Source organism: Oryza brachyantha, chromosome 9, assembly GCF_000231095.2.
Source record: "Oryza brachyantha chromosome 9, ObraRS2, whole genome shotgun sequence".
NCBI lineage: Eukaryota > Viridiplantae > Streptophyta > Magnoliopsida > Poales > Poaceae > Oryza > Oryza brachyantha.
This window is the reverse complement of record NC_023171.2, coordinates 9,684,975-9,710,337: the sequence shown is the minus strand read 5'-3', so window position 1 is coordinate 9,710,337 and position 25,363 is coordinate 9,684,975. Positions and strand designations below refer to the sequence as shown.

General features: G+C 36.2%; 2 protein-coding genes across 2 annotated transcripts; both read left to right on the top strand.

The window, feature by feature from the left end:
- Positions 1-3,006: 3,006 nt before the first annotated feature.
- Positions 3,007-13,931, top strand: LOC102714217 (glutamate receptor 2.8-like). The gene is made up of 5 exons (XM_040527788.1): positions 3,007-3,280; positions 5,722-7,061; positions 10,478-10,778; positions 12,377-12,783; positions 13,464-13,931. Exons 1-5 carry the CDS (start codon positions 3,007-3,009, stop codon positions 13,929-13,931), a joined length of 2,790 nt encoding a protein of 929 aa, XP_040383722.1.
- A 4,517-nt stretch (positions 13,932-18,448) lies between these two features.
- LOC102713938 (glutamate receptor 2.8-like) lies at positions 18,449-25,163 on the top strand. Its single transcript, XM_006661191.2, has 5 exons — positions 18,449-18,723; positions 20,404-21,602; positions 22,220-22,520; positions 23,212-23,618; positions 24,684-25,163. Exons 1-5 carry the CDS (start codon positions 18,462-18,464, stop codon positions 25,161-25,163), a joined length of 2,649 nt encoding a protein of 882 aa, XP_006661254.1. The 5' UTR covers positions 18,449-18,461.
- The last annotated feature ends 200 nt before the right edge of the window (positions 25,164-25,363 follow it).

The following is a 25,363-nucleotide window of genomic DNA, read 5'->3' as shown; positions in this document are numbered from 1 at the left end:
GGCAAAGTTATAAAGTGAATAGTACCTAGTGACAAGTATTTGAAACCGGAGGTTAATCTACAACGTCCTTCGTAGACTTACCACAATCAAAACTCAGTCTTTTATTATCGTATAATTCATGTGTGTGTATATATATATTTTTTTCATTAGCACATATATGAATATAAAAATGGCTAAAAACCTTATGATATGAAACGGATGTAGCACTTTTTGATGTACTCCCTCTATATTTTAATAGATGACGTAGCTAATTTTTACCATATGTTTGATCATTCATCTTATTTAAAAATTAAAAATATATGAAAATAAAATTATAATAAAATATATTTAGTATCAAATCCAATCACAATAAAATATAAATGATAATTACTTATGTTTTTTATGGGACTAACATCAAACGTGTGTAAAATAATCAATGACGTCACGTATGAAGAAGTACATTTTAAAGTAGAGGTTGATTTAATATTGTAAGCGTAAATTTTTGTTTCAGTTTCTATAAATATAATTACACTTTTGTAGAGCTATATTATCAATTTAGTCACTATAATCTGCACTCACCATAATCAATCAAATGGTGAGTACAAATCTCTCTATTTTTCGGCAAACAAAATTTGTGATATAATGTACTGCCAATATATAGAATGACGTCTTAAAAATTTGCTAAAAGACTGGAGTAATTTTGTACTTCATCCAATAGTAATATAACTTTTCTTATGATTGGCTACGCGTCACCATGCCCCATGATGAACGATGCAAAATGAGGAGCGGGGATTTCGATTGTGTGAGCGGGGAAAATTTTGATGCTGCCTATATGCTTTGAGTTTATGAAATTGCCTCATGGGACAATAAAAAAGACAAATTTACCCTTTTAAATTTTACACTGATATCTAATCGAGTTGGAGATCAAATCAATATAAACGCTTGAATCATTTATAATGCTACAGTAAAAGTTCTCAATTTGACGGCAACTTAATTCCCTATTTTTTAGATAATGGATGGATGATCCATGCTTTGCTTTAAGAAAAGCTTACGGTCAATTATTACAAAGTTGTGGCTAAATATAATCATAAAGGAAAAAAGAAAATATGATACGAAGACAAATACGAATGGCACCAAGCGATAAAGAAAAGACAACTTATTCAAAAAGCAATTATGTTGGTAAATATCCATCTAAAGTTGGTGAAAATTTGCATGACCATCGTCTCCAATTTATAACATGCGAAGCAAAGTAAATGGACTTCTTATCCTCATGACAACTTTGTGGTTGGCTCAAAACCAGAGCCAATATACTGTCCGAAATTACCTGCGTGGCTGCATATAAGACGTAGACGAAGTTTTAATAAAAACAATAGGGAAAAGCTACAAAACGGGGTTCCATTTGGACAGAACAGTTAAAAATAATTAATTTATGTATGCTAACTGATGGACAATGAACCACCGGTGCCACGTGCTCCATCGTGTTTCTAAGTTTTCACTAATCTGTTCCGTGCGCACCGTGCTATAGTCTTCCTCAAAATAATATTATCCCTAGCAAGTCATAGAACCTAACATAAAACGATGTTCCTACTAAAATTATAGTTTCCTGGTTTTCAGATCAAGACCCATGAGCCAATTCCCCCGAAGATGAGAAAAGTTGTTTGGTGATTTCAATTCAAAAGATACATAGACTACTCTCCAAAAAAAATGGAAAAATGACTTTTTTGACTTTCAAAAAATAGGCGTCGATCGGATAGTGTCACTATGCATGAAAAAAAACGCTTTTTACTACCATTTCAATTCCAAATTACTAAATTATCATTTGTTAAAATAACCCCTTAAAATACATACCACATAGTAAATATCTTGATTTTAACAGGTAATTTCGTTCTCTATTTACAGTAGAATGGTTCTACGCCATTTACGATGGTTTTAATGGTGGCCGGCTAAGAGAATACGCACCGCGCGGCCAATCGGCCGCCATGTCTAAACAATCAAGCGACCAGAGAACCACAGAAAAGAGAACCACAGAAAACTCGAATGTCTACTGCGGTCAGAGTATGGGCAGTCAAGGACCAAGACCAGTCATAATTGCATTGAGCATTTCAGTAGAAGTGATCGGTATGCTCGACGCAACTGGACAGAAATTCCCAGAGGCTGAACTGTCAGGATTTGTTCCGAACAGCTTCAGTTGGTCATTGGATCTTTGTGCAAATATATACTGTAACATATTTAGAACAAGATTTTTATCGAAGATTATTCTATCTATCAGGACATGATTTTGTACGGCATAAAATTAATATTATTAGAATCACAATGAAAATTAGTTTCTTAGGATTATATCAGGCGAGCAATATATTAATAGAATAATCTTTTAGTCAAACTTTTATTCTAACAAAACAAAATACGTGCTATGTTTTGAAATCAACGGAGCACTACCTACGAAACATTACACTGATGGCTTTGAGAGTAGCCTGCGATGACCGTGTCATTAACGCAGCAATTCGATTAGACTGTTCAAAGTACTTCCAACCATACATCATACATGAGAGCCCATCTGTGGACAGTACTCGGTAGCTAGAGAGTGCTTGACCATCCCACAGGTGACTCTCCTTATCAGTTAACACCTATGCCGTGTTCACCGGGGTGCTAACTTAACTTAGCTTTCTCATTTTCCACGCGCACGTTTTCTAAACTGCTAAACGATGTATTTTTTATAAAGTTTTTTTAGGAAAGTTGTTTTAAACAATCATATTAATTCATCTTATATTTTTTTAATAATTAATTAATTATGTACTAATCTATTACTACGTTTTCTACGCTGGATAAATTAACTTATCCACCTTCTTACCGAACACACCCTAGTCCTACAAGAATATATATATAAGAGCTAGACAATGCATAATCAAGGTGCTATGTACACTGCACTTCTTTCTAATATAGTGATGCGCAATCCTTTTGGGTGTTCAAGGAAAAAGAAAAGCTATATACACTGAACAGGACTGTCCCAGTTGCTCAGGCACGTGCGTAATGGAGAAAGCACCTCGAGCCATCGTCGTCTTGCTCTTGCTGCGGCTCCTCGCCCATTTCGGGGCCGTAGCTCTGAATGTGAGTACAAACCCTGGGGCAGATGAATTCCATGTCGGGGTGATCCTGGACATGGGCTCTTTAGTTGGCAAGGAAGCAAGAACCAGCATTTCTCTGGCTGCTGAAGACTTCTATGCAGTGCATCGAAACTACAGCACAAGGTTGGTTCTCCATGTCAGGGACTCCATGGGTAACAGTTTCCAGGCTGCATCAGCAGGTAAGTCGTTTGGTGTTTCTGCACTCTCTGTGAAAATTGCATTGCGTTCTGGATGTAGCATGTTGGGCTTGCTCTTCATCTAAGGCTGCACTTGTCCGTCATTCTTTCAACCAAACCCCACTTTAGCCCCTGTCAAAGAACACAGGGGGTAACATATCAACTGGAAGAAAACACATAAGCTGTGTATCTAATTTAATAGATTTATCCGGGAACCAGAAGAGTTGTTTTAAACTTGTAATGTCCACAATAAAGATAAAGAAGAAACGATGAAAGAAAAGAATACCCTAGAGTTAGGCCAAGGCCCTTGGGTTTCTTTCACAACTCTATTTGATTCTTAAAAATTTTTAGCTCAAAACTCTATACAATTTTATTTTTAACCCATTTTAAATCCAATCCTAAATTTTATAGGCAAAATGGTTGAGCCTGTTCTCACTCCTACCCAGGGTAAAACTGAAGAATTGAAAATACTCAACCATGACAACTAGAGAGGATTGTGGTTGCTAAAATTAAGAACTCAAACTATGAAATCTAAAACTACGCCCCAACCTAAAAACCAAAAAGACCTTCGATTGGACTACTTCAAGTCTGATCAAAGAAGCCGTGGTCCATTGGACCATTAATCTAGTTACGACCTGGAAGACTGAATGTGAAAACCACATAAACCTTCAGCAAAAGCGACAGTGACAATGAGGGGTAGTGTGCAAGCAGGTCGAAAATTAGTAGCCACATGTTCAGAGCATGAATATTTTTCTGAAAATATTGTTTCATAGATTTACTCCAATCTGTAAATCTTACTAATATTGAATCTTAAGAGATTAGCCATCTAAATCAGCGACCAAAAAGAATTTTGTTTCTGACCTTTGGTGATCTTGTTTTATAACTATGTTAGTGAGACATCCCAGTGACATGAAGTGAAGAAATTCAGATTAAAAAAAGCGGTAAAGAGAACCTATTCCCTACTTAGAATTTTATCAGAAACAACTGGTCAAATATTTAGATACAGGTTGGACCTGATTAGGAAAGAAAAATCTAACCTCAATTTTCCATGAACTGTGTTAGCCACCATTTTGCTATAATGAATATTCACCTTAATTTGATTTATATGTGGCTATCCATTTAGAATTGATTGTTTTTAAATATTAAGAAGCTCAACGAAATAATTTGTAGAATTTACAATGGAAATAGGTGGGTGGGTGGGTGGGGGCTGGGATTCATCGCCAGCATTAAGGATGAAAACGGCACAGAAAATCCCGACAATTACCGATGTCGTTTCTGTTTATTCTTGACAATTTCATCTGGAATCAGAAATTTCCAGTAATGAAAACGGAAAATGGTAACAAAAACACATTTATTCCGACCGTTTTGTCAGTATCCATATTAGGCTGGTAATTCCCATAAATTTATGGGAAATTTCTAAAGTCCCAAAATACCTCAAATAGAGCAGCTTAGTAGCATGTTTTTAGGGAAAATGTCCGAAGACTCAAAAAGGCCATGGTCAAAGAGTCTTGTTGTGACTAACCCTGAACCTCCAACCCACCTAGGCACAACCACCAGCCGCATCCACTATGGTTTGCCCTAGCCGATGCTGACGACCGACCCTAATCTGCCCTATCATCCCATCAGTCGTAGTGCCCACGCCATGCCATCATGCATGCCTAGACTGCTCGTGCTTCCCTCCTCCACTTACTATTTGTGGTTTTGGTTATATTGGTTACCAAACTTATTATCAATTTGCCATATCTTAGAGCTTTTATCGACTCTCAAACTTATTATTTATGGTATATTCTTATGTGCTTAATTGATTACAAATGACATGATATATTGATGTGTGTGATTGTATAAAGTGGTACGATCATGCACTCATGCATAAGCATGGTCGAATATAAGACTATTATAGTTTGTTGTTTTCGACATGAATTTTGGCTTCTGACTGATGTCAATACAATTCTGTTCCAAAGGTTCTATTTTCAAAATTTTGATATTACCGATATTGTTATCATTTCTAACTCTACCATTCCATTTCTGTTTTTAATAAAAAAAATGGAAGTAGAAATGGAAGGGACAATTTTCTAACCATTTTCATCCCTAGCCAACATCATTACCTTATTTTAAAGGAGTATAAATGGTAATTACTTGGAATCCAAACTATTTTTTTACATGGAACTATATTTTTCTTAATTACAAGTTATATGAATGGAATGTGATTTCATATGTCAACGGCTTTTAACCTTCTTCAGTGTTAAGGTTTGTTACAAGCAAATAATATACTGTGTTTCAATGAAGCACAGGCAAGCCATCGTATGCACCAGAAGATTATGATAGCATTTCAGTTTTCTGATTTTCTATTGTAAGCACATGAAAGTTCTTGATAAGAATCAATTTACATCTATGCATAATTTATAACTATTGTTTGGGGCTTGAATGCTTGTGCAATTTCACAGCTCTTGACCTGCTCAACAATTACAATGTGAAAGCTATCATTGGCCCTCAGAAATCTTCAGAAGCATTTTTCATGAAAGATATTGCAAATATAAGTGAAGTACCTGTCATCTCCTTCACAGCAACAAGTCCATCCCTTACTTATGATAATATTCCATATTTTGTGCGTGCAACAATAAGTGACTCCACACAAGTGAATAGCATTGCCTCTCTGATCAAGTTTTATGGATGGAGAGAGGTGGTTCCTATCTACATAGACACTGATTATGGTACAGGTATTATGCTGGACCTTCTTGAAGCACTTCAAGGTAATGATGCCCGTGTTCCTTATCAGAGCATAATACATCAATCAGCAACAAGAGATCAAATGACCCAGGAGCTATACAAGTTGATGACAATGCAAACGAGGGTCTTCGTTGTGCACATGACCTCTTCCATGGCATCTGTTCTCTTCACAATGGCAAAAGAGGTGGGGATGATGAACAAAGGCTATGTATGGATCATAACATTTGGAGTGGCCAGTTTAATTGGATCGCTAAATCCATCAGTTTTGGAAGCTATGAATGGTGCCCTGGGTGTAGAGGTCTATGTTCCTAAATCAACAGAACTTGAAAACTTCACCATCAGATGGAATACGAGATTCCGGAAGGACAATCCAAATGATCCGTTGTTGAAACTTAGCATATTTGGCCTGTGGGGATATGATACAATCTGGGCAGTAGCACACGCAGCAGAAATGGCCAGGCCTACAAAAGACAAAGTCCAGATGCATCATATGTCAAACAGCACGACAACCTTGAAAGGCCCAGGAAACACTCAAAATGGTATGAACTTCCTCGATGCAATTTTCCAGTACAAATTTTGGGGTTTGAGTGGTTACTTTGACCTTTCAGAGAGGCAATTGCAGCCTACCAGATTTAAAATAATAAATATAGTTGGGAAAGGATGGAGAGATATTGGGTTTTGGACTGCAAAAGATGGATTTTCACAGCGGTTAACCAAACCAAGATCAAATAGAACATATTTAGGCACAAAGCCTTACCTAAACCCTGTGATTTGGCCAGGAGAATCAACAAATATACCTAGGGGCTGGGAAATTCCAACGAGTGGAAAGAAGCTTCAAGTTGGTGTATGCACAAGTGGCGGATACCCAGAGTATATATATGCTGAGAAGGATCCTATTATCACGGGTATAACAACAGCAAGTGGCCTTGTAGTTGATGTGTTTGAAGAGACGGTAAAGAGACTTCCTTATGCACTCCCCTATGAGTATGTATTCTACAACACTACAGAGAATATAAGTTCGAGCTATGATGATTTTGTGTACCAAGTTTATCTCAAAGTAAGTAAAACTTCATAACCTCAATCTCTACGAAATTGTGTAAATTTTTCCACTCGCATTTCAGATATTTTCCCAGTTTAAAAAGATTATATATCTCCCATTTCATATTTATTTTAGTGTAAAGTCATGCAAAAAAAATATTCAAAATATCAAACATTTTCTAAGGATGATGTCCAAGATGTAGCTATGAAGATGGTTTACATTAAAGTGTTCATATGAGCACACAATCACGATGCTTCACTATTTTAAGGCATCTCAATATACGTTCTACTTTTATGCCAAAGTTTTATGAAGTTCTACATACTTAACTAACTGCATCAGACACAGAAGAAATTGTTTCTAAATAAATCAAAAACCACCTTTCGTGATAGTTAAATGTTCTTTAACTAAATTTATACCAGAATATATTTTGTAATGTAATGCACTAAGTGATACTACCTCTGTCTCAAAATATAGTTACCTTTCTACTCTCTATTCCAAAATATAACAACCTACCTTTCTTAATGGCACCTAGGGGGGTGAATGGGCACTCCTAAAAAAATCTTTAATGCAGCGGTCAAATTCCAAGACTTGACCGGAAGTTCTGATCCACATAGGTCGGAACTTCCAGTTAGCACTTTCAATCAGACCGAGAGCACTGGTCCGAGGTTCTGGCCAAGAACACCGAACGTCCGGTCAGCTAAGAAACGCTCCAAGAGAGCTAATCTCAACAAGTCAAGTACACATAGGATGATTCACAGGAGGTAATTGATGCACAGAACAGGTAACTAAGGATAAGAACCTACTAAGCACAAGAATTACAAAGATCAAATAAAAAGAGAGAGAGACAAGCCAATTTTCACTAAAGTTCGGATCTCAACGATCATATTTTCTATTGAGGAACTCCAAGGAACCGAATCTCTTTCTATCCCAATCCTCACCAAGCAAGTACAAAAAATGAAGCTTCCTGCTCCAAACAACCACCAAGACAAATCCTCATTTCCAAGTGACCACCAATGATCCAAACTTGGACAATGAGCAACCACCTTCGGTGAGCTTGCTCTACCAAGCAATCTACAAGAACAAGCTTGGTTCTCAGTCAATTGCCTATTCCCTTTCGAAGGTAAGGGAAAACCTTCATAAACATTTTGGATGCTCACCATAACCTTGGGAGCTCACCAGTAACTCCTCATCACCTAGGAGACCTTGATCTCCAAGAATAACACATACAACCGAGGATTTGCTTGCTACGAACTCAAGTGCTAAAAGAATAGAGTGAAGCTCGCTAGCTCTCAACCTTGCAACCTCTCAATCCACCCCTTCTCTCTCAAATCTCTCACAAAAAAAAACACAACAAAGATAGGGAATTTAGAAAGGGCTATTCAGCTAAATAGGTCTACTCTTGCCCAAACTCAAAACCAACGATGGAGGAGGTGGAGAGGTTTAAATACCCAAGTCCTCCAAAAACTAGCCACTAGACACATAGAGCTCCAACCAAATTCTGGTCATCAGGTCAGAAAAAACCAGTCTCCCCTCCCTTAACCAAACAAAGAATTAGGTTCAGACCTTCCAGTCCCTGCGACCGCAACTTCCGGCCCTCCCTGACAACACTACACAAAACGGTCATAACTCCTTGCTTCGGGGTTTGTTTTCAACAAACTTGGGCTCTATGGAAAGCTTATTCAAAGGCTACCCAAATCAACCAAAAACAAGGTATAAAGCCCCTCGGAGGATAGGTTAAGACGTGTTTATCTCAACAAAGCAACAAAGTATAAATACAATGAAGTTCATGACCAACATCATACCACAGTTGCGCTAAACATAAGATCGATCAAGGCTCTAGACCACTATTATTGGACGACCAAATAGTCAAATCACTAATAATAATATCAGATACAAATCTCTTATAAAATAGGAATGAGTATATGATGTTCTAGAAATAATTTGTTAGCATCATGTTTTTATATGTGAAATAAGTAAATTTTTTGACATATCAAATGACCCATCTCTATAGAATATTTTCTAAATCATGGAAAGATATGTGCACCTACCGATAATAACGAACTAGAACACAACTAATGAAAAATATCATTAGTAATTTCACTTTGTTAAAAATTGTCATATATTTTTTAAACTATAAAGAACTTGTGCGATAAATATTTGCTATGAATTATATGATCACTTAATATTTGATTTATATATCTTTTCATCTAATATAAGAAGACACGAAGAAATTTGTTTTTAAACTCAATAAATTTAGACCAGAGAGTTTCACAATTGTTTTTGTACTTTTGATATATAGGAAGATGGAAAGTTGTATGTGATCCAACTCATGTTTGTATAAAGTGGTTTTCATTAAATTTAGCTTTATAGAGTTTAAATTTTATTTTAATATCAGATAATGCGAAAAAATATTTAATTAAAATTATTCTTGCAACATGTGAACTTGGTATTAAAGTGATTCTGAAATTAGTGTATCAATTCATTATTGCAATGTTTATTAAATTATCATATAAACATGGCCTTACAAGTTCTATAATTACCATTCAAACTTGAAAACTCTTAATTTATTACAATATGGTCCAACATATAATTAATTATGCAAGCTATAATAGTCACTATTAAATGGTGGTTTGCTATTATTTTTGTCAGGGTTTGTTTAAATAATCAAATTAACAAATGCTTGATAGACAAACAAATTCAAATGTTTGGTTTATATATGATTGTATTAAAAAGGATTTATAATATAGTATTTACATTATGAAATTGGACTGTAGCGCTAGCACAGGTATATTGATAGTGATTGATGAGAATAATCTATAACTTCTATAACTTCACATGGTCTTGCACGGTTCATCGACGTGAAGCCTTATCTTTCCATTCACCACCAAATTGATCCATTGGTGCCAAGGCCTTTGCTTGCCCTTCACTACCGCATGGTCCATCATGGACGAGCGTTACATGTCGTTCACCATCTTGCCATATAAAGTTAGTTTGTTCTCCACATCTTCAATATTTTTACTTGATCATCACCAATGATTTTCACCTTCTAGCTTCTCTTCTTCATCAACATATCCATCAATATAGTTGTCTTGATGATGGAACTCAACCTAGTGTCGAACTCAGGGAAATAGTTAATCCCAACATATGTAGCCATTAATCACCAAAACTTCACATAACACAAGGTTTGGGGACTTGATCTTCCACTATGAATTTGGACATGTCTTATGTCTAGAATCGTAGTACTAGAACATGTCATGTCCAGTATTAGGTAACATATTTTGGAACGGAGGGAGTAGTTATCTACATTTTGAGATAGAGGTAGTACTTTAATGCCATATTATTTTCTCTTTTCTAAGTAGTTCATGATTCATACCCAATTGTGTTAAAGTTCTCTTTTGTGCACTTTCTAAATTTTCTTTCTTATGCATTTGCAGAAATATGATATAGCAATTGCAGACATCACAATCACGTATAAAAGATCTTCATATGTCGACTTCAGTTTGCCATATACAGAATCAGGAGTAGCGATGATTGTTCCAGTCAAGAAAAACATAAACACAACTACATGGATTTTCTTGAAGCCACTAACATTTGAAATGTGGTTTGGAAGCATCATGCTCTTTATCTACACAGGGGTTGTTGTATGGCTGCTGGAGTTTCTTAGTAACAACAAGAATTTTTGTGGCCCTATTCCGAAACATATGGTTATGATATATTTTTCCTTATTTGCAAAGAGTTGAGTATATTTTTCATTTTATCCATGTTATACACACAAACACAAACACACACACACACACACACACAATATTTGGATATGTAAAGCATTAAGTCAACTTGGTAGATATAAATCTTTGTGTGGAAACTATATTGCAATCCTAAGATAAATAAACAAGACTCTATGATTTCTATGGAAGTTACATATACTAGCTGCATTTGATTTGCATGCTTTCCTTGAAACATAGTGTATGACTCATAGTTCATAACTTAGATGATCAAATGACCAAAATAAGTGATAAACCGTGGGTATATAGACCTGTAAAGTTGTCCATAGGTTGAAAATGAAGTATGCCCCACAAATAAAAAGACTAACAAGATATTGGAGATAATCTTGTCATATCATATTTAGTATTACCATGTGCCCATTGGTAGCAAGAAATGAAAAGGAAAATTGAGTTTGCATGCATAGCATGCTCTCCTAGCAATATATAGATGGTACTTAATGCTCTAGTTAGTGCAATAGATAGGTTGAAGTAAATTAGATTTTGACTAGGAGCTGCCTGGAAGCAATATGAACTTACATAGTGCATCAACCCGCCCTCTAGAACCGCAAAGCCTAGTCGAACCGACGAACGGGCCCACTTATACATACCACTGCACTTACACCTTCGTTCTCACTTCGTTTAAAAGGGTCAACCCAGAAGTGATATGGTTGGAGGGGTGAGGCCTTATACTTAGCGCACATCCATATGCCCGGTGCTAGCACTATGTGCCATGTCATGTGCCTCACATAGAGCTCACATGCCCATATGCCTGCACACTGACCCCTATAAAAAAGAGCCAAGAGCAAATTAACTTGTGAGTCTAGCTAAGCACTTGGCTAGAAATGAGTTGTCACTTCTATGAAGGTTTTATCAAGTCTATAAACATATTTGTACTATGTAAGCTATAGAGATGCCAAACTAGAGTAGTTCCAATTTCCAAAGGAGATTGTGTGATTCAATTCCAACATGTAATGGTTGGATATAGAAATAAATGAATTGTGACAACACTTTTGTGTGGAACTAGATAGCTATAGCTAGGGATCGTGTGATTCAATCCCAACACTAGATAGTCTCAGTCAATTTGAAGCTTTTCTTCCCCAACCTTTTTTTAAAATTAATTTTGTTACTTGCAACTTATTTATACTACAACCATGCCTGCATTGCAACAGACCCTTATATTTAAGGATGGGCTATATGGGCCCATGGGATTTTTTAAAACCAACAGATTGTTTTCTCTTTCTGTTTTTTGGAGTTGGTGGTTGCGCATTGCTCGTGAGAGTAGGGGATAGGGGAATAGGGAGGGCACGTGACCACTTTTAAGTAGTAGAGATATTGTCATGGATAAGGTTTTGTTGGGGTAAAACTAACAAGTTTATTCAATATGCAGAGTAAATCCTTCCCTAATGTTTATCTGTTACCATGTAAAATAAAATAGATTGCATAATAGACTTTAGCTGGACATCAGATGCCTATATAAAGAGAGGACTTTTCAATATTATACGATTTATTGATGTAACATTTAAGTTTGACATTTTGCACTTCAAATAGCTCAACTCATTTGTAACTTTGCAGAGGAGATGGTAGAACGACCTCTATCTCGGATAGTGTTGATCATATGGTTGTTCTTTCTTCTGGTACTAACATCAAGTTACACAGCAAGTTTGACATCAATGCTAACTGTACAACAGCTTCAGCCAACAGTAACTGATGTACATGAACTCCTAAGAAATGGAGAATATGTAGGTTATCAGCGTGGTTCCTATGTCAAGGATCTTTTAGATGAACTTGGTTTCAGCAAATCGAAGATCAGGCGATATGATAACATTGATGAATTTCGAGATGCACTTTCTAAGGGAAGCAGCAATGGTGGTATTTCTGCCCTTGTGGATGAAATCCCATACATCAAACTATTTCTTGCAAAGCACTGTGAAGGGTACACAATGGTTGGACCAATTTATAAGACAGCAGGCTTTGGATATGTAAGTTTAAATTTACTTCTGTATATTAGCATAGTGCAAAAGAAATAAGTTGATCAGCTAGTTTCTTGTTGGGGTACAAATAAATAATTACAAGTAAACAAACGGCCATCCTATTTCAAGCCTGGTCTAAAAGTTACTCTCATATAACTATCTTTTCTGTTTCTCTCACTGTTTGAAGTTTATAGGAGTATAACAATACAATTATTCACCTTTTATTATAGAGTTCTGCTACTAGCATTGTGATTTATGTTTTCCCTTTTTATGTGTCACCAAATGATACAGTCATGCATATTACATGATATATGTAGCTTAGCATTAACTGATTAACAGGATGGCTACGTGCTATTTCCTATTATGAACAGAAAAGAATAGTGTAGCTACTCCAGTCCAGTCTACTACAACAATTCTTTGGTTTCAAGCAAGTTGAGGTGGGCTAACATATTTAACTTAACGTTGTGTTCGTTCTGTGTTAAGATAACTCGGTTGGTTAGCATTAACACATCTAGATAGCAGGATTAGTGCCTGACTACATTTAGTTGGGATAGTAGTAGAAAAAGTGACGGACTAAACCAATACTAGGTTAAGAGAGTCAAAAGGCTTAGTTTGCCCTTCCTAATACGTGCAAAAAATTCTGGGTTATGTTGATATAAGCTACTGAAAGGGCTATACTTCTTTCACAGGCATTTCAAAAGGAATCCCCTCTACGCGGTGACATCTCAAAGGCAATCCTCAATATAACAGGGGGAGACACTATCATTCAGATAGAGAAGAAATGGATTGGAGATCAAAATAAGTGCCGAAATGTGGGCCCCGTCACTATTTCGGGTAGTCTAACCTTTGAAAGTTTTAAGGGTCTGTTCATTCTTACTGGAGTTGCCTCAACTTCTTCACTTTTGATCGCTCTGGCTATTTATTTCTACAAAAACAAGCAAGTTAAATCCGGAAATGGAGAGCAAAACTTTGAACAAAAAGTTAAAGGAGACACAATTGAGGTAGAGAAGCAACGAGAAGAAACTAGCAGAAAAATGATACATGATAAACATCCGCAGAACAGCATTGTTAACCGCAGTGGATCGACTGCCATTCACAGGGGTGACAGAGCTAGTGGACCACGAGTTCTACCTGTCTCGAGTTCGGCTCGATTTTAGCTAAGTTGAATTCTTCATAAACTCAGGACAACACTTGTATCTGGAATAGTATGTCTGACTGATGACATGCTAAAAGTTTAATGATCTATTGATTGTTCCGAAAGTGGCTGGACAGAAAATGTGCGATTACTTTCACAGTTTAAATGTAAAATGAATGAAATTTCATTAATACTAGTTTCTCCTCTTAAACATTTTGTATATATATATCTATAGGCTTCGTTTATCATACAATTTACACAACTATCAGGGCTCTCCCCTGGTTGTATTGCAAGAAATGCCTTCTGTTCAATTTTCTGGAACACAGCAGACTTTGCGTGATAAATTGTACTCAATGTTACAGAGACAGTAAAAAAAACACATTTAAGTTAGTATTCAACCAAAAGCAAGCAAATAGAACGCGAACAAACAAAAAATACGAAACACATGAGATTTGAAGAGGGCAACTCATTTCCCCGCCGGACGCCACCTGCTTCAAGTGGTTGGAGTCAGGGCCGGGCTACCAGTTGGAATCTGGCACCGAGGGCTTCCCGCTCCCGGTCCAAGGCTCTCGCTTAGACCCGCCATTAACGCAACGGCCAGGAACCAAGCTGAGCAAAAAGGGGGAAATGCGAAAACTTGAAGGATAAGGATAAGAACAGCGAAGGTACAGAAGATTTATGGATGGAGCCGGACCTGCTGTACCAGGGCCATACAGCGGCGTTCTCCTCTGGCGGCAACTGAATCCTGCAGCTTTTGGAGGACCCGAAACCATCGCCGGCATCGTGGCCGGCCGGCCGACCAACCGCCGCGCCTGTATTAGAGATAGGGGCTTGCGTTGCGTCGGTGAAGAGGGGAGAAAACGTATTCAAAATCCAACCTATAGTGCATGAAACTCATTCTAAGTACTGCATCCATGTGTATAAACCGAGGTAAAAATTATTAAAAAATCTAAAAAACTATAAAAATTATAAAAAAATAGGAAATTGGTAGTTAAGTGTAGTTTTGACCGTTATAACATGTTTTTGGAAATTATGATAAGGGGTTATCCATGTTCTCACACCAGATTAGAGGTTATATCTGTCATAATGCATCTATATTCAAAAGTAATAAATAAATCACGTATTTTGTACCAAGAAATTAAGAATCATGTGTATTTATCATGCATACATATCCCTAAAAGTTATAAATGTTACGTAAATTAATTGGCATAGGAAGCTATGCAGTATGAACTAACTAATGATAGCTACATTTTTTATTTTTTATAGTAACCTAACCGACCACGTACAAACATATCCACATGTCTACAAATCAATCTCATTCCTCGTGTCATGTCTATTGTTTCATATATAAACATGTAGCTACAAACAATTTTTATCTAATTAAATTTTATAAATTTTTCTCCTCTTTCTTTACTATGATTTTTTAATCATTCATAAATTTATTCTTTTCATCTATTTCTTGAACCGAACTTCAGTGCAAATTAATCTCTAACACATATTTTTTCTATCAAATTTTTAATTTTTTTTAAATTCTCCTTAAATTTAAACGGACCTATCACGGTATACCAAAACCATCCCCCGGCGAAGACCACCACTACCGTGGTTTTCGCGGCGGTAGCCATGATAACGTGAACCTTGTTGTGTCACCGGCATCTTGCATCTTGCGGAAGGAGAAGGAAGAACAACCAGTGGCTCAGCCATTGCTGCCTTGTTCCTCCGCTTCCCACAGGCAGTTGAGAATAGAGGAAAGGACCAGATCTGGACATTGTACATTTCGTGATTCTCCATGTTTCGGTCAACATGTTATCGATGTTTCTCTGTGTTAGATATTTTTTAGCAGCGCCATGCGTACGACGATCGAACGTACGCACTAACGGCAGCGTGCGCGCATCCCCAAGACACGACGACGGAATTCGATCGACGCACAGCTGAATCGTAAACGCATCGTACCAACGAATTCGTACGTACATCATTTTCCGATATCTTTTTGGAGGGAAAAAAGAATACTAGCTAAAACATTTTCTTTATATATGTGATGAAAAGCAGCCATTAAAAAATCGGCTCATGTTTTGTAGGGGGTTCCAAAAAAAAATGTTTTCTCCACCAGTAATATTACATTCCAATGTGTGAATCCTAGATAAATTTGACACGAAATAGTTTAATTCATATAAAATCAAGAAACATTACCAGGTTCCAAACGCGGCATTAACATTACATGTAATAAGTCATAGCTTAACATAACGACACTTCAATCACCAGGCGTCATCACATCATTAGTGACAGGGAGCTATGAGGTCAAAATCATGATTATGTGGAAAGACGAAAAATTATACTATTGGGCCCATATAATTTTCAAATTTTTTTTTTCAAAAACATCACACTGAATCTTTAGACACCTAAATGAAGTATTAAATATAGATAAAAAAACTAATTGCACAGTTAGAGGAAAAATCGTGAGACGGATCTTTTAAGTCTAATCAGTTCATAATTAGTCATAAGTGCTACAATAGTCCACATGTGCTAATGACTGATTAATTAGACTCAAAAGATTCATCTCGCGGTTTCCAAGTAAAATATGAAATTCGTTTTTTCATCCGTGTCAAAAAAAACCTTCTGATATCTGATCAAATGTTCAGCATGATATGTAAAAATTTTCTTTTCACGAACTAAACACACCCTAATAGAATCATGCATTCATGCTAGAGTGAAATAGAACCTGACACTTCAATCACCAGGTGTCATCACCTCATAAGTGACAGGGAGCTATGAAGTCAAAATCAAGATTCTGTGGAAAGACGAAAAAGTATACTACAATTTAGAATCATGCTAGAATGAAAGAAAACCTGATGTCGTTTAGAAAAGCTAAGATTTCATAAAGTAGCCGATGAGAAGCTAACTTCTGAGAATTTGAAAAGGTTAAATTTGCTGCTTCTGCCTGCTAATACATTTTTTGGATTCTAGAAAGGCAAATCCTCAAAATCTAAATACTACTCCAAAAAATCTAAATGCAATATGTTTGAAAAAAATTCAACCACGTTAAATATTCGGGGACGGTAAGAACTTGACAGCTGTAGGTTATGTAAGAAGCTACAGAGGCTAAAAGCCTCCTAAATAGAACCATAGTATAAATTAGAAAACCCCACAAGTTGGTCGCAGAGTCAAATACAACCGGTTTGGACGGACGACCTGATAAACAATAATCTTGCTCGATGGAAGTACAGAACAAGCACCATCAACCTTTCAAGTTTCAACTGCACAGATATTCTAGACCTCATAATAAGCTAGTGAGCAACCCCTTTTCAGTTGTCAAACGTATATTGCTGACAAAAAGCATCATTGACCCATTAATCTGCGAGTTTTGACCTCTCAACTAGAGATACTTTGCACAGCCATCCATTAGTTATCTTACAAATGGACAATATTGTTGTCCAAAAAAAATCATCAGGTGAGAGGCTAGTAGCTGTTGCTTCCATTAAAAAATAATGATAATACAAGATTGGGAGTTGTTAGTCGAACAACTAAGTTCCTTTCCATTTTGTAGATGATAGAAGCTGTATGCTCCCTTAGTTCAATTCATTAAAAAAATACCACCCTTCCAAAGACAAGACAAATTGGGTCGAATTAATTAAATTTTAGTACGTTGATTCAAAAGGAACTTTTCAGAGGCTGTTTAAACAACGCGCCAAACAAAGTAATCATACCCCCTCCATTTATAAATATATATGACGTTGTTAACTTTTGGACATTATGTTTGACAATTCTTCTTATTCAAAAAGTCAATGCAAATGTGCAAAAATACAAATCATGCTTAAAGTATATTTAATGATAAAACAAGTTACAACAAAATAAACGATACTTACGTAGTTTTTCAACTAAGACGAATTGTCAATCATCATGTCCAAAAGTTAATAATACCATATATTTAAAATGGGTAGTAAAATACAGGAGAGTCAGGTGCAATAGTCAGATATTCCTTTCAATAAAAGTCAAATATTGCATGGAAGAAAATAATAGATTATCTTTCTAAAAATGATAACAATCTCATGAATCAGATTCCAGCACTTTCTGAGAAACACTTGCCAGTTCATTTAGTAGTTATTCAGTCTTCTTAGGTCTTCGGATGTCACCGTATCAGAAACTTCCAGTGCCATAATAGACTTTATTCCGCACTTAAAATATGAACGACAATGGATCGACCAATAGGAGAAAAATAGAATCCTCCATGCTTTTACTAAACATCCTTGGATGATTGTTTGACTTTTTCACAGCATGTTTGTAAACGAAAAATAATTTGTGAATAAAAATTTTATGTACGTATTCTTAACAGTCTAAAAGCCAAGGCTCAAAAATAAACTTCGGTGAAAACCCCAAAATCAACTTCAAATTTATAGTTGAAAATTCAAATTTTGGCTTATAAGTATAAACAGAAGCGAAAAGATGGGTGCCAGCTTAACTAGTATAATAATGAATGCTACTCCTCAACAGCTAGTCCTATAAGAATGCATCTCACTACAAATGTTTTGCCAAGCCTTTCACAGTTGCAGCTCTGGCAATGGAGAACGCACCCCAGGTCATCCTCTTTCTGCTATTAATAACAGTACATTTAGGCATAGCTCAAAACACCAATAGAAATGGAGTAAACCAAGTTCATGTTGGGGTGATCCTCGACTTGGGCTCACTAGTAGGGAAGATAGCAAAGACCAGTATTTTATTGGCCATTGAAGATTTCTATGCGTTGCATCCAAACTACACCACGAGAGTTGTTATGCACATCAAGGATTCAATGGGCAGTAGTGTCCAAGCAGCATCAGAAGGTAAATATTCTGTGCTATGTCATGTCATGGAAGAAACTATACCATATTACTTCACATTCTACCTACTGCTCTACACCACTTTGTTTGAGTAAGCCCCCAAAACATTACTTTGGCTATAAAACATATGTTAGTGTAACGGTGTTAACATCTTGAAAAACTGAACGACTCTGGCTGGACATGTTTATGCTTACACCAAGTACGGTGGTCTTACTGGTAGTATGCTACTACTAGTATGATCACCCATGTATAAATTGTTCCAAGTCATTGATTTGTGACTTCCTCTACTAGTAGGAAGATTTTTTCTACTACGAGTAGTTTAGGTAGTAGTAAAAATAGATATGGTCCATTGAACTAGCAGTAGAGACCACCACAAAAATTGCCATACAAAATTTTGAACATGCTTACCCATAGATAAGCATCATTACCTGGAGTTGTAGGGTGAGAGGAACTTTTGGAACTTGCTCCAACACGACAGGTTAATTTTAAGGTTGAAGAAAGGAAATTTAGTCAATTAGAACTTAAAGTATTGAGAATTGCATGCATGACGCATTACAAATGAATATTAACGTTAGGTAAAACTACCGCTGCATTCAAATATAGAAATCCAAAATGAAAACATATAAAATTTTACTCAGCCGATCACATCTTATTATTGGTTCACCTATTGGTACCATCATCAGTATTTTGCTAGTTATCACTTATCAATGCTATAAACAGTGCCCAACATCAGCTGTCATTCTGTCAACGAATAACCATTACTGTGGGCTAATAACAGGATACTAACTATAAATGAAATTTAAAGACGACCATTTGATAAAAATGGATAAAGATAATAATTTCTTATAGAAAATTTTCATGTTTGCAACTAATGATCCCTAAGATTGTAATATATATCATGCCAAAAGCAACACACCTCTTAACTAATGGAATTGCATCAGGGGGGCAATGAGTAAATTGCAGATTGCACATTTATTATATGCCTGAATTTAACAACAGTAACAAAAGAAAAAAAAAGATACCTGATCAAATCAATTCTAGTGAGAGAACTCAAATAATGGGATGACGCTGGCCCAATCAAATGTGTAGCTAAGTCGCGGTAATAGGGCCCCCAGGTTGAACATGTATCAGAAGTGACAATGTATGTTCCAAAATGGAAAATAATTCAAAGTTAGTGATGTGTTACTGTGTTGGTCCCAAAAGATGTAGTCAATGGAAGTATAATTGATTCCAATGTATTCTAAAGTAGGGTTATATGAGGCTCCAGCTCCATATCAGCTTGGAGTAAACAACAAAGCTGATACTGATGAATGGCATCATCCAAGCTTGAAGAAACTGGACAACCTTTGACATGCAGCAAACTTCACAACTAAATAATATATTGACCATGGTATTTATTTGGACAAGATTAGTCCGAAATCCAAAATGCATTTTCCATAGCTGCTAGCATCGATGCTCTGCATTTTCACACATCAATTAATTAATCCTTTTCCGTATTAAAATTTATTACAAATAAACAATGTTTCGAGGAAGCATAACGAAGAGCAATGCATTCTCTACACAAGAAATTTAAGATAGTATTTCAATTTTCCAGTTTTCATTATAGCACTTGAATCTCGATAAGTATCAATTGCTTCCATGCACAATTTAAAACTGTTGCTTGCTGCTTATGCAATTTTGCAGCTCTTGACCTGCTGACCAATTATAATGTGAAAGCTATCATTGGTCCTCAGAAATCTTCAGAAGTATTTTTCGTGTCAGAAATTGCAAATAAAAGTAAAGTACCTATCATCTCGTTCACAGCAACAAGTCCATCCCTTACTTTTGACAATATACCATATTTTGTGCGGGCAACAATAAATGATTCCACACAAGTGAATAGCATTGCATATCTAATCAAGCACTACAAATGGAGAGAAGTGGTTCCTATCTACATAGAAACCGATTATGGCAGAAGCATTATACCGGATCTTCTCGATGCACTAGAAGGCAATTTAAAAGCGAAAGAGTTGGGGATGATGACCAAAGGATATGTATGGATCATAACATTTGGAGTTGCCAGTCTTATAGACTCGCTAAACCCATCAGTTTTGGAAGCAATGAATGGTGCCCTTGGTGTAGAGGTCTATGTCCCTAGATCAACAGAACTTGATAACTTCACCGCAAGATGGACTACAAGGTTCCGGATGGACAACCCCAATGACCCACAGTTGAAATTAAGCATATTTGGCCTATGGGGCTACGATACAATGTGGGCAGTAGCACAAGCAGCAGAACAGGTCAAGTTTACAAACGAAATCGCCCAGATGCACCATATGACAAAAAGCATGACAAGCTTGGAAACCCTGAAAAACTCTGGAAATGGCCAGGAGTTCCTAAATGCAATCGTGCAGTATAAGTTTAAAGGTCTAAGTGGTTACTTTAACTTTTCTGCCAGGCAATTGCAATCTTCCACATTTCAAATAATAAATATAGTGGGGAAAGGATGGAGAGAGATTGGGTTTTGGTCTGCACAGGATGGATTTTCACGGAAATTAACTAAACAAAAATCAAATAGAACATATCTAAGCATAGAGCATGATCTAAACCCTGCGATTTGGCCAGGAGAATCTACAGATACACCTAGGGGTTGGGAAATTCCAACGAGTGGGAAGAAGCTTCAAGTTGGTGTGTGCACGAGTAGTGGATACCCAGAGTATATATATGCTGAAAAGGATCTTATTATGACCGGTATGACTAAAGCAAGTGGCCTTGCAGTTGAAGTGTTTGAAGAGGCAGTAAAGAGACTTCCTTATGCTCTCCCTTATGAATATGTATTCTATAACGCTACAGGAAATATAAGTTCAAGCTATGATGATTTTGTTTATCAAGTATATCTTAAGGTAAGTGAATTCTTTATAACCTCTCTTCACATTGAAATTTTGTTCGTGCATTTTGCCGTTCTCAATTTCAGATATTTCCACTCAGAAAAAAAAATCAGACATTTCCCGCCTCATGCTAATTTAGTGCAAAGACACACCAAAAACTACACAAGGAAAGCCAACAATTTAAAAGGATGGTTTTGTTGGTAATATGTAGCTAGGCACTACATTGATGTTTTTCTTTTGACGAAGAAATAGGGATATGCCGATATAAATATAGTCAACATTATGTGTTTATAACTATATATGTGTGCATGATCATGTTTCACCACTTTGTCACATTTATGCATGAGCCCAACTTCAGTCCAAATTCTTATGAAGTTCTGCACACTTAACTAACAAAATCAGTTGCATAGGATATTGAACTCCAAAAATCAACAAAAAAAACATATTTCATGGCAACAAAATTTTCTAGAAAATGACATTTAAAGCAGAATATAGTTTGCAATATTATGCATCCAGCTGGTACTTTAATATCATTCATGATTATTTTCTAGGTAGTTCAGGATTCATAATAAGCTATGATTACACTGATCTTTTTGTGCACCTACTTCAAAAATATATTTATTCAATTGCAGAAATACGACATGGCAATTGGAGACATAACAATTAGGTACAAAAGATCTTCGTATGTGGATTTCAGCCTGCCATACACAGAATCTGGTGTGGCGATGATTGTTCCACTCAGAGAAAGCATAAACCCGACTACATGGATTTTTTTGAAGCCACTGACACCTGGAATGTGGTTTGGAAGCATCATACTCTTTATCTACACAGGGATTGTTGTATGGCTACTGGAGTTTCTTGGTAACAGCAAGAATGCTCGTGGCCCCATTCCCACACAGATGGTTATGATATATTATTCCCTATTTGTAGAGAGTTGAGTACATTCCTCATTTTATTTCTGATTATCTGATATATACAAGATTTTGGATAAGTAAAGCATTTAATTTAAGTATCAATTTGGTTGTGTAGAACTGTAGATCTTTTTTGACATGTGTTGATCTTTGATATTTATGTGCAAATTATTTTGCAATATTGAAATTAGTAACAAGCCACTTTATTTTCTAGGTAAGAGGCATATACTAGTGACATGATTTCCTCAAATTGTGTATATTCATACTTTCAAGACTTAGATGATCAAATGCCCCAAATTAGAGAAACATATTGGGTATTTGGGTCTATAGATATATATGGAAATAACATAGGCAAAAGAGAAGTATGCTCCACAAATAAACCAAAGGAACAACTAGGCCCTTAAAAAGAAGAATAACTAGACAGTCTCAGTTAATTTGTGCCTTTCTCCTCTGCCTGCTTATATTTATCTCCTTATTTAATGTTTGATATATTTTTTTCTTTTTTACACTACAATACTTCAGAGTATTTACATACTGTTTGTCCCCCTGGAAAATAAAATAAAATATGAATGATATAATACAGTATAAGTGCACATGAGATACATATAAAGGACGAGTTGAAATTTTTCACTGTTATGATTTATTGTTGTAGCATTTAAGTTTGGCATTTTACACTTCAAAAATAGCTGAACTCCTAGTTGTAACTTCTGCAGATGACATGGCGGAACGCCTCCTGTCTCGGATAGTGTTGATCATATGGTTGTTTTTTCTTCTGGTGCTAACATCAAGTTACACTGCAAGTTTGACATCAATGCTAACTGTGCGTCAGCTTCAGCCAACTCTAACTGACGTACATGAACTCCTAAAAAGTGGAGAATATGTAGGCTGTCAAGAAGGTTCCTATGTCAAGGGTCTTTTAGAAGAACTCGGTTTTGACAGATCGAGGATCAAGCAATATGATAATGCTGAAGATTCTCGAGATGCACTATCTAGGGGAAGCAGGAATGGTGGTATTTCTGCTCTTGTGGATGAAGTCCCATATATCAAATTGTTTCTTGCGAAACACTGTGAGGGGTATACCATGGTTGGACCGATTTATAAGACAGCGGGATTTGGATATGTAAGTTAACTTTACTTCTACTTATTAGTACATCTGGAAATAAATATGATGATCAGTTAGATTCTTGGGGGTAAACAGATATTTACAAAAAAATAAAATGGCATTCTATTTCATGTCTGATTTAAAAGTTAGATCTTCATATAACTATCAGGTCTACTTCACATCGTGTTTGAACTTTATAGGCAGGAACACAAAGTATTATTATTCACTCTTCGTTGTCTGAAGTCAATTGAGTTCACCTAGCAGCATTTTGAATTTATATTTTATGCTTTTGATCTATCGACTGTGACAGTGGAATACATATATGCAAAAATGAAAGGATATTGGTAGCTTATATTGCTTGACTTGGTAAATTGATAACAGGAAAACTGCATGTTATTTCCTAATTATGCACAGAAAAGGAATAACACTCCATGCTTCAGTCTTCAATAACAAACCTTTAGACCCAAGCATGTTGGTGTAGCTAGAGATGAAATCCATGTTGAACACATGTCAACCATACTTCAGTCTATATAGCTTACTAAAGGCTGTACCTGGTTCGGGTTGAGATAGCCTGGTCAGCTAACATTATACTCCCTCTAGGTTTTTTTTATTTGACACTGTTGATTTTGTATCTAATTTTGACTTCCGTCTTATTCAAAATTTATGTTCAAATATACAAAATTATAAGTCATACTTAAAGTGTCCATAGTAATAAAATCAAATCATAACAAAATAATTAATAATTATGTAAAATTTTTGAATAAGAAAAATGGTTAAAAGTATATCCAAAAGTCAACAGCATCAGATAAAAAAAAGAGTATTTATCCCATCTAGGCTAGGTTAACAGATCTTGTGTTTGGCAACTAACCTAGGTTGCAGGATTACTGCTGCTAGGTTAGTACTAGAAAGGCATTGGGATTAATTATTTTAGCATTTTGGATGATTAGTTAAAGGGAGCTAAGACATGTATGGCATATAAGTTCAATCCCTCTTGCTTTTAGTTTCCGCATTACTAAAAGACACAGAAGATATTTTATGGTCTGTGGATATAAGCTAATTAAAAAGGCTATATTTCTTTCGTAGGCATTTCAAAAGGAATCCCCTCTACAAGGTGACATCTCGAAGGCAATCCTCAACATAACAGGGGGAGACACTATCAACCAAATAGAAAAGAAATGGATTGGAGATCAAAATAAGTGCCGAAATGTGGGTACTATCACTAGTTCGGGTAGCCTAACCTTTGCAGGTTTTGAAGGTCTGTTCATTCTTACTGGAGTGACCTCAACTTCTTCGCTTTTGATTGCTCTGATTATCTATTTCTACAAAAATAAGCAAGTTGAATCTGGAAGTGGAGACGCAGAGCAAAATTTTCCACAACAAAATAAAGGAGGCACAATTGGGGAACAGAAACAAGAAGAAACTGGACCAAAACAGATACATGACATAAATCCGCAACAAAACATGGTTAAGCGTTGTGTATCAATTCCCATTCATAGGGGTGGTGACAGGGACAGGCCCAGTGGACCACGGGTGGTACCCATCTCAAGTTCAGCTCGATTTTAGCTCACTTGAATTTGAATTCTTACTACTCATCAAAACTCATATATCTGTAATAGCATATCGATCAGTGACATGCTAAGCCTAATGTAATGTGTGTTTACTTCCTTTGTTTGAAGGTAAACTGAATGTAGTTTGGTTAAGACTGTTTTCTCATCTCAAAACATTTTGTGTATCTCTAAGTCTAAGCTCAGTTAGGAGTACAA

What these genes read in the sequence shown, in the direction of transcription:
- LOC102713938 (XM_006661191.2), top strand. Translation starts at nt 18,462, where the DNA reads ATGGAGAACGCACCCCAGGTCATCCTCTTTCTGCTATTAATAACAGTA. An exon ending in TGTCCAAGCAGCATCAGAAG is followed by an intron (nt 18,724 to 20,403) that starts GTAAATATTCTG and finishes GCAATTTTGCAG; the next exon opens with CTCTTGACCTGCTGACCAAT. An exon ending in AGACAGCGGGATTTGGATAT is followed by an intron (nt 23,619 to 24,683) that starts GTAAGTTAACTT and finishes TTTCTTTCGTAG; the next exon opens with GCATTTCAAAAGGAATCCCC.
- LOC102714217 (XM_040527788.1), top strand. Translation starts at nt 3,007, where the DNA reads ATGGAGAAAGCACCTCGAGCCATCGTCGTCTTGCTCTTGCTGCGGCTC. An exon ending in TGTACCAAGTTTATCTCAAA is followed by an intron (nt 7,062 to 10,477) that starts GTAAGTAAAACT and finishes ATGCATTTGCAG; the next exon opens with AAATATGATATAGCAATTGC. An exon ending in AGACAGCAGGCTTTGGATAT is followed by an intron (nt 12,784 to 13,463) that starts GTAAGTTTAAAT and finishes CTTCTTTCACAG; the next exon opens with GCATTTCAAAAGGAATCCCC.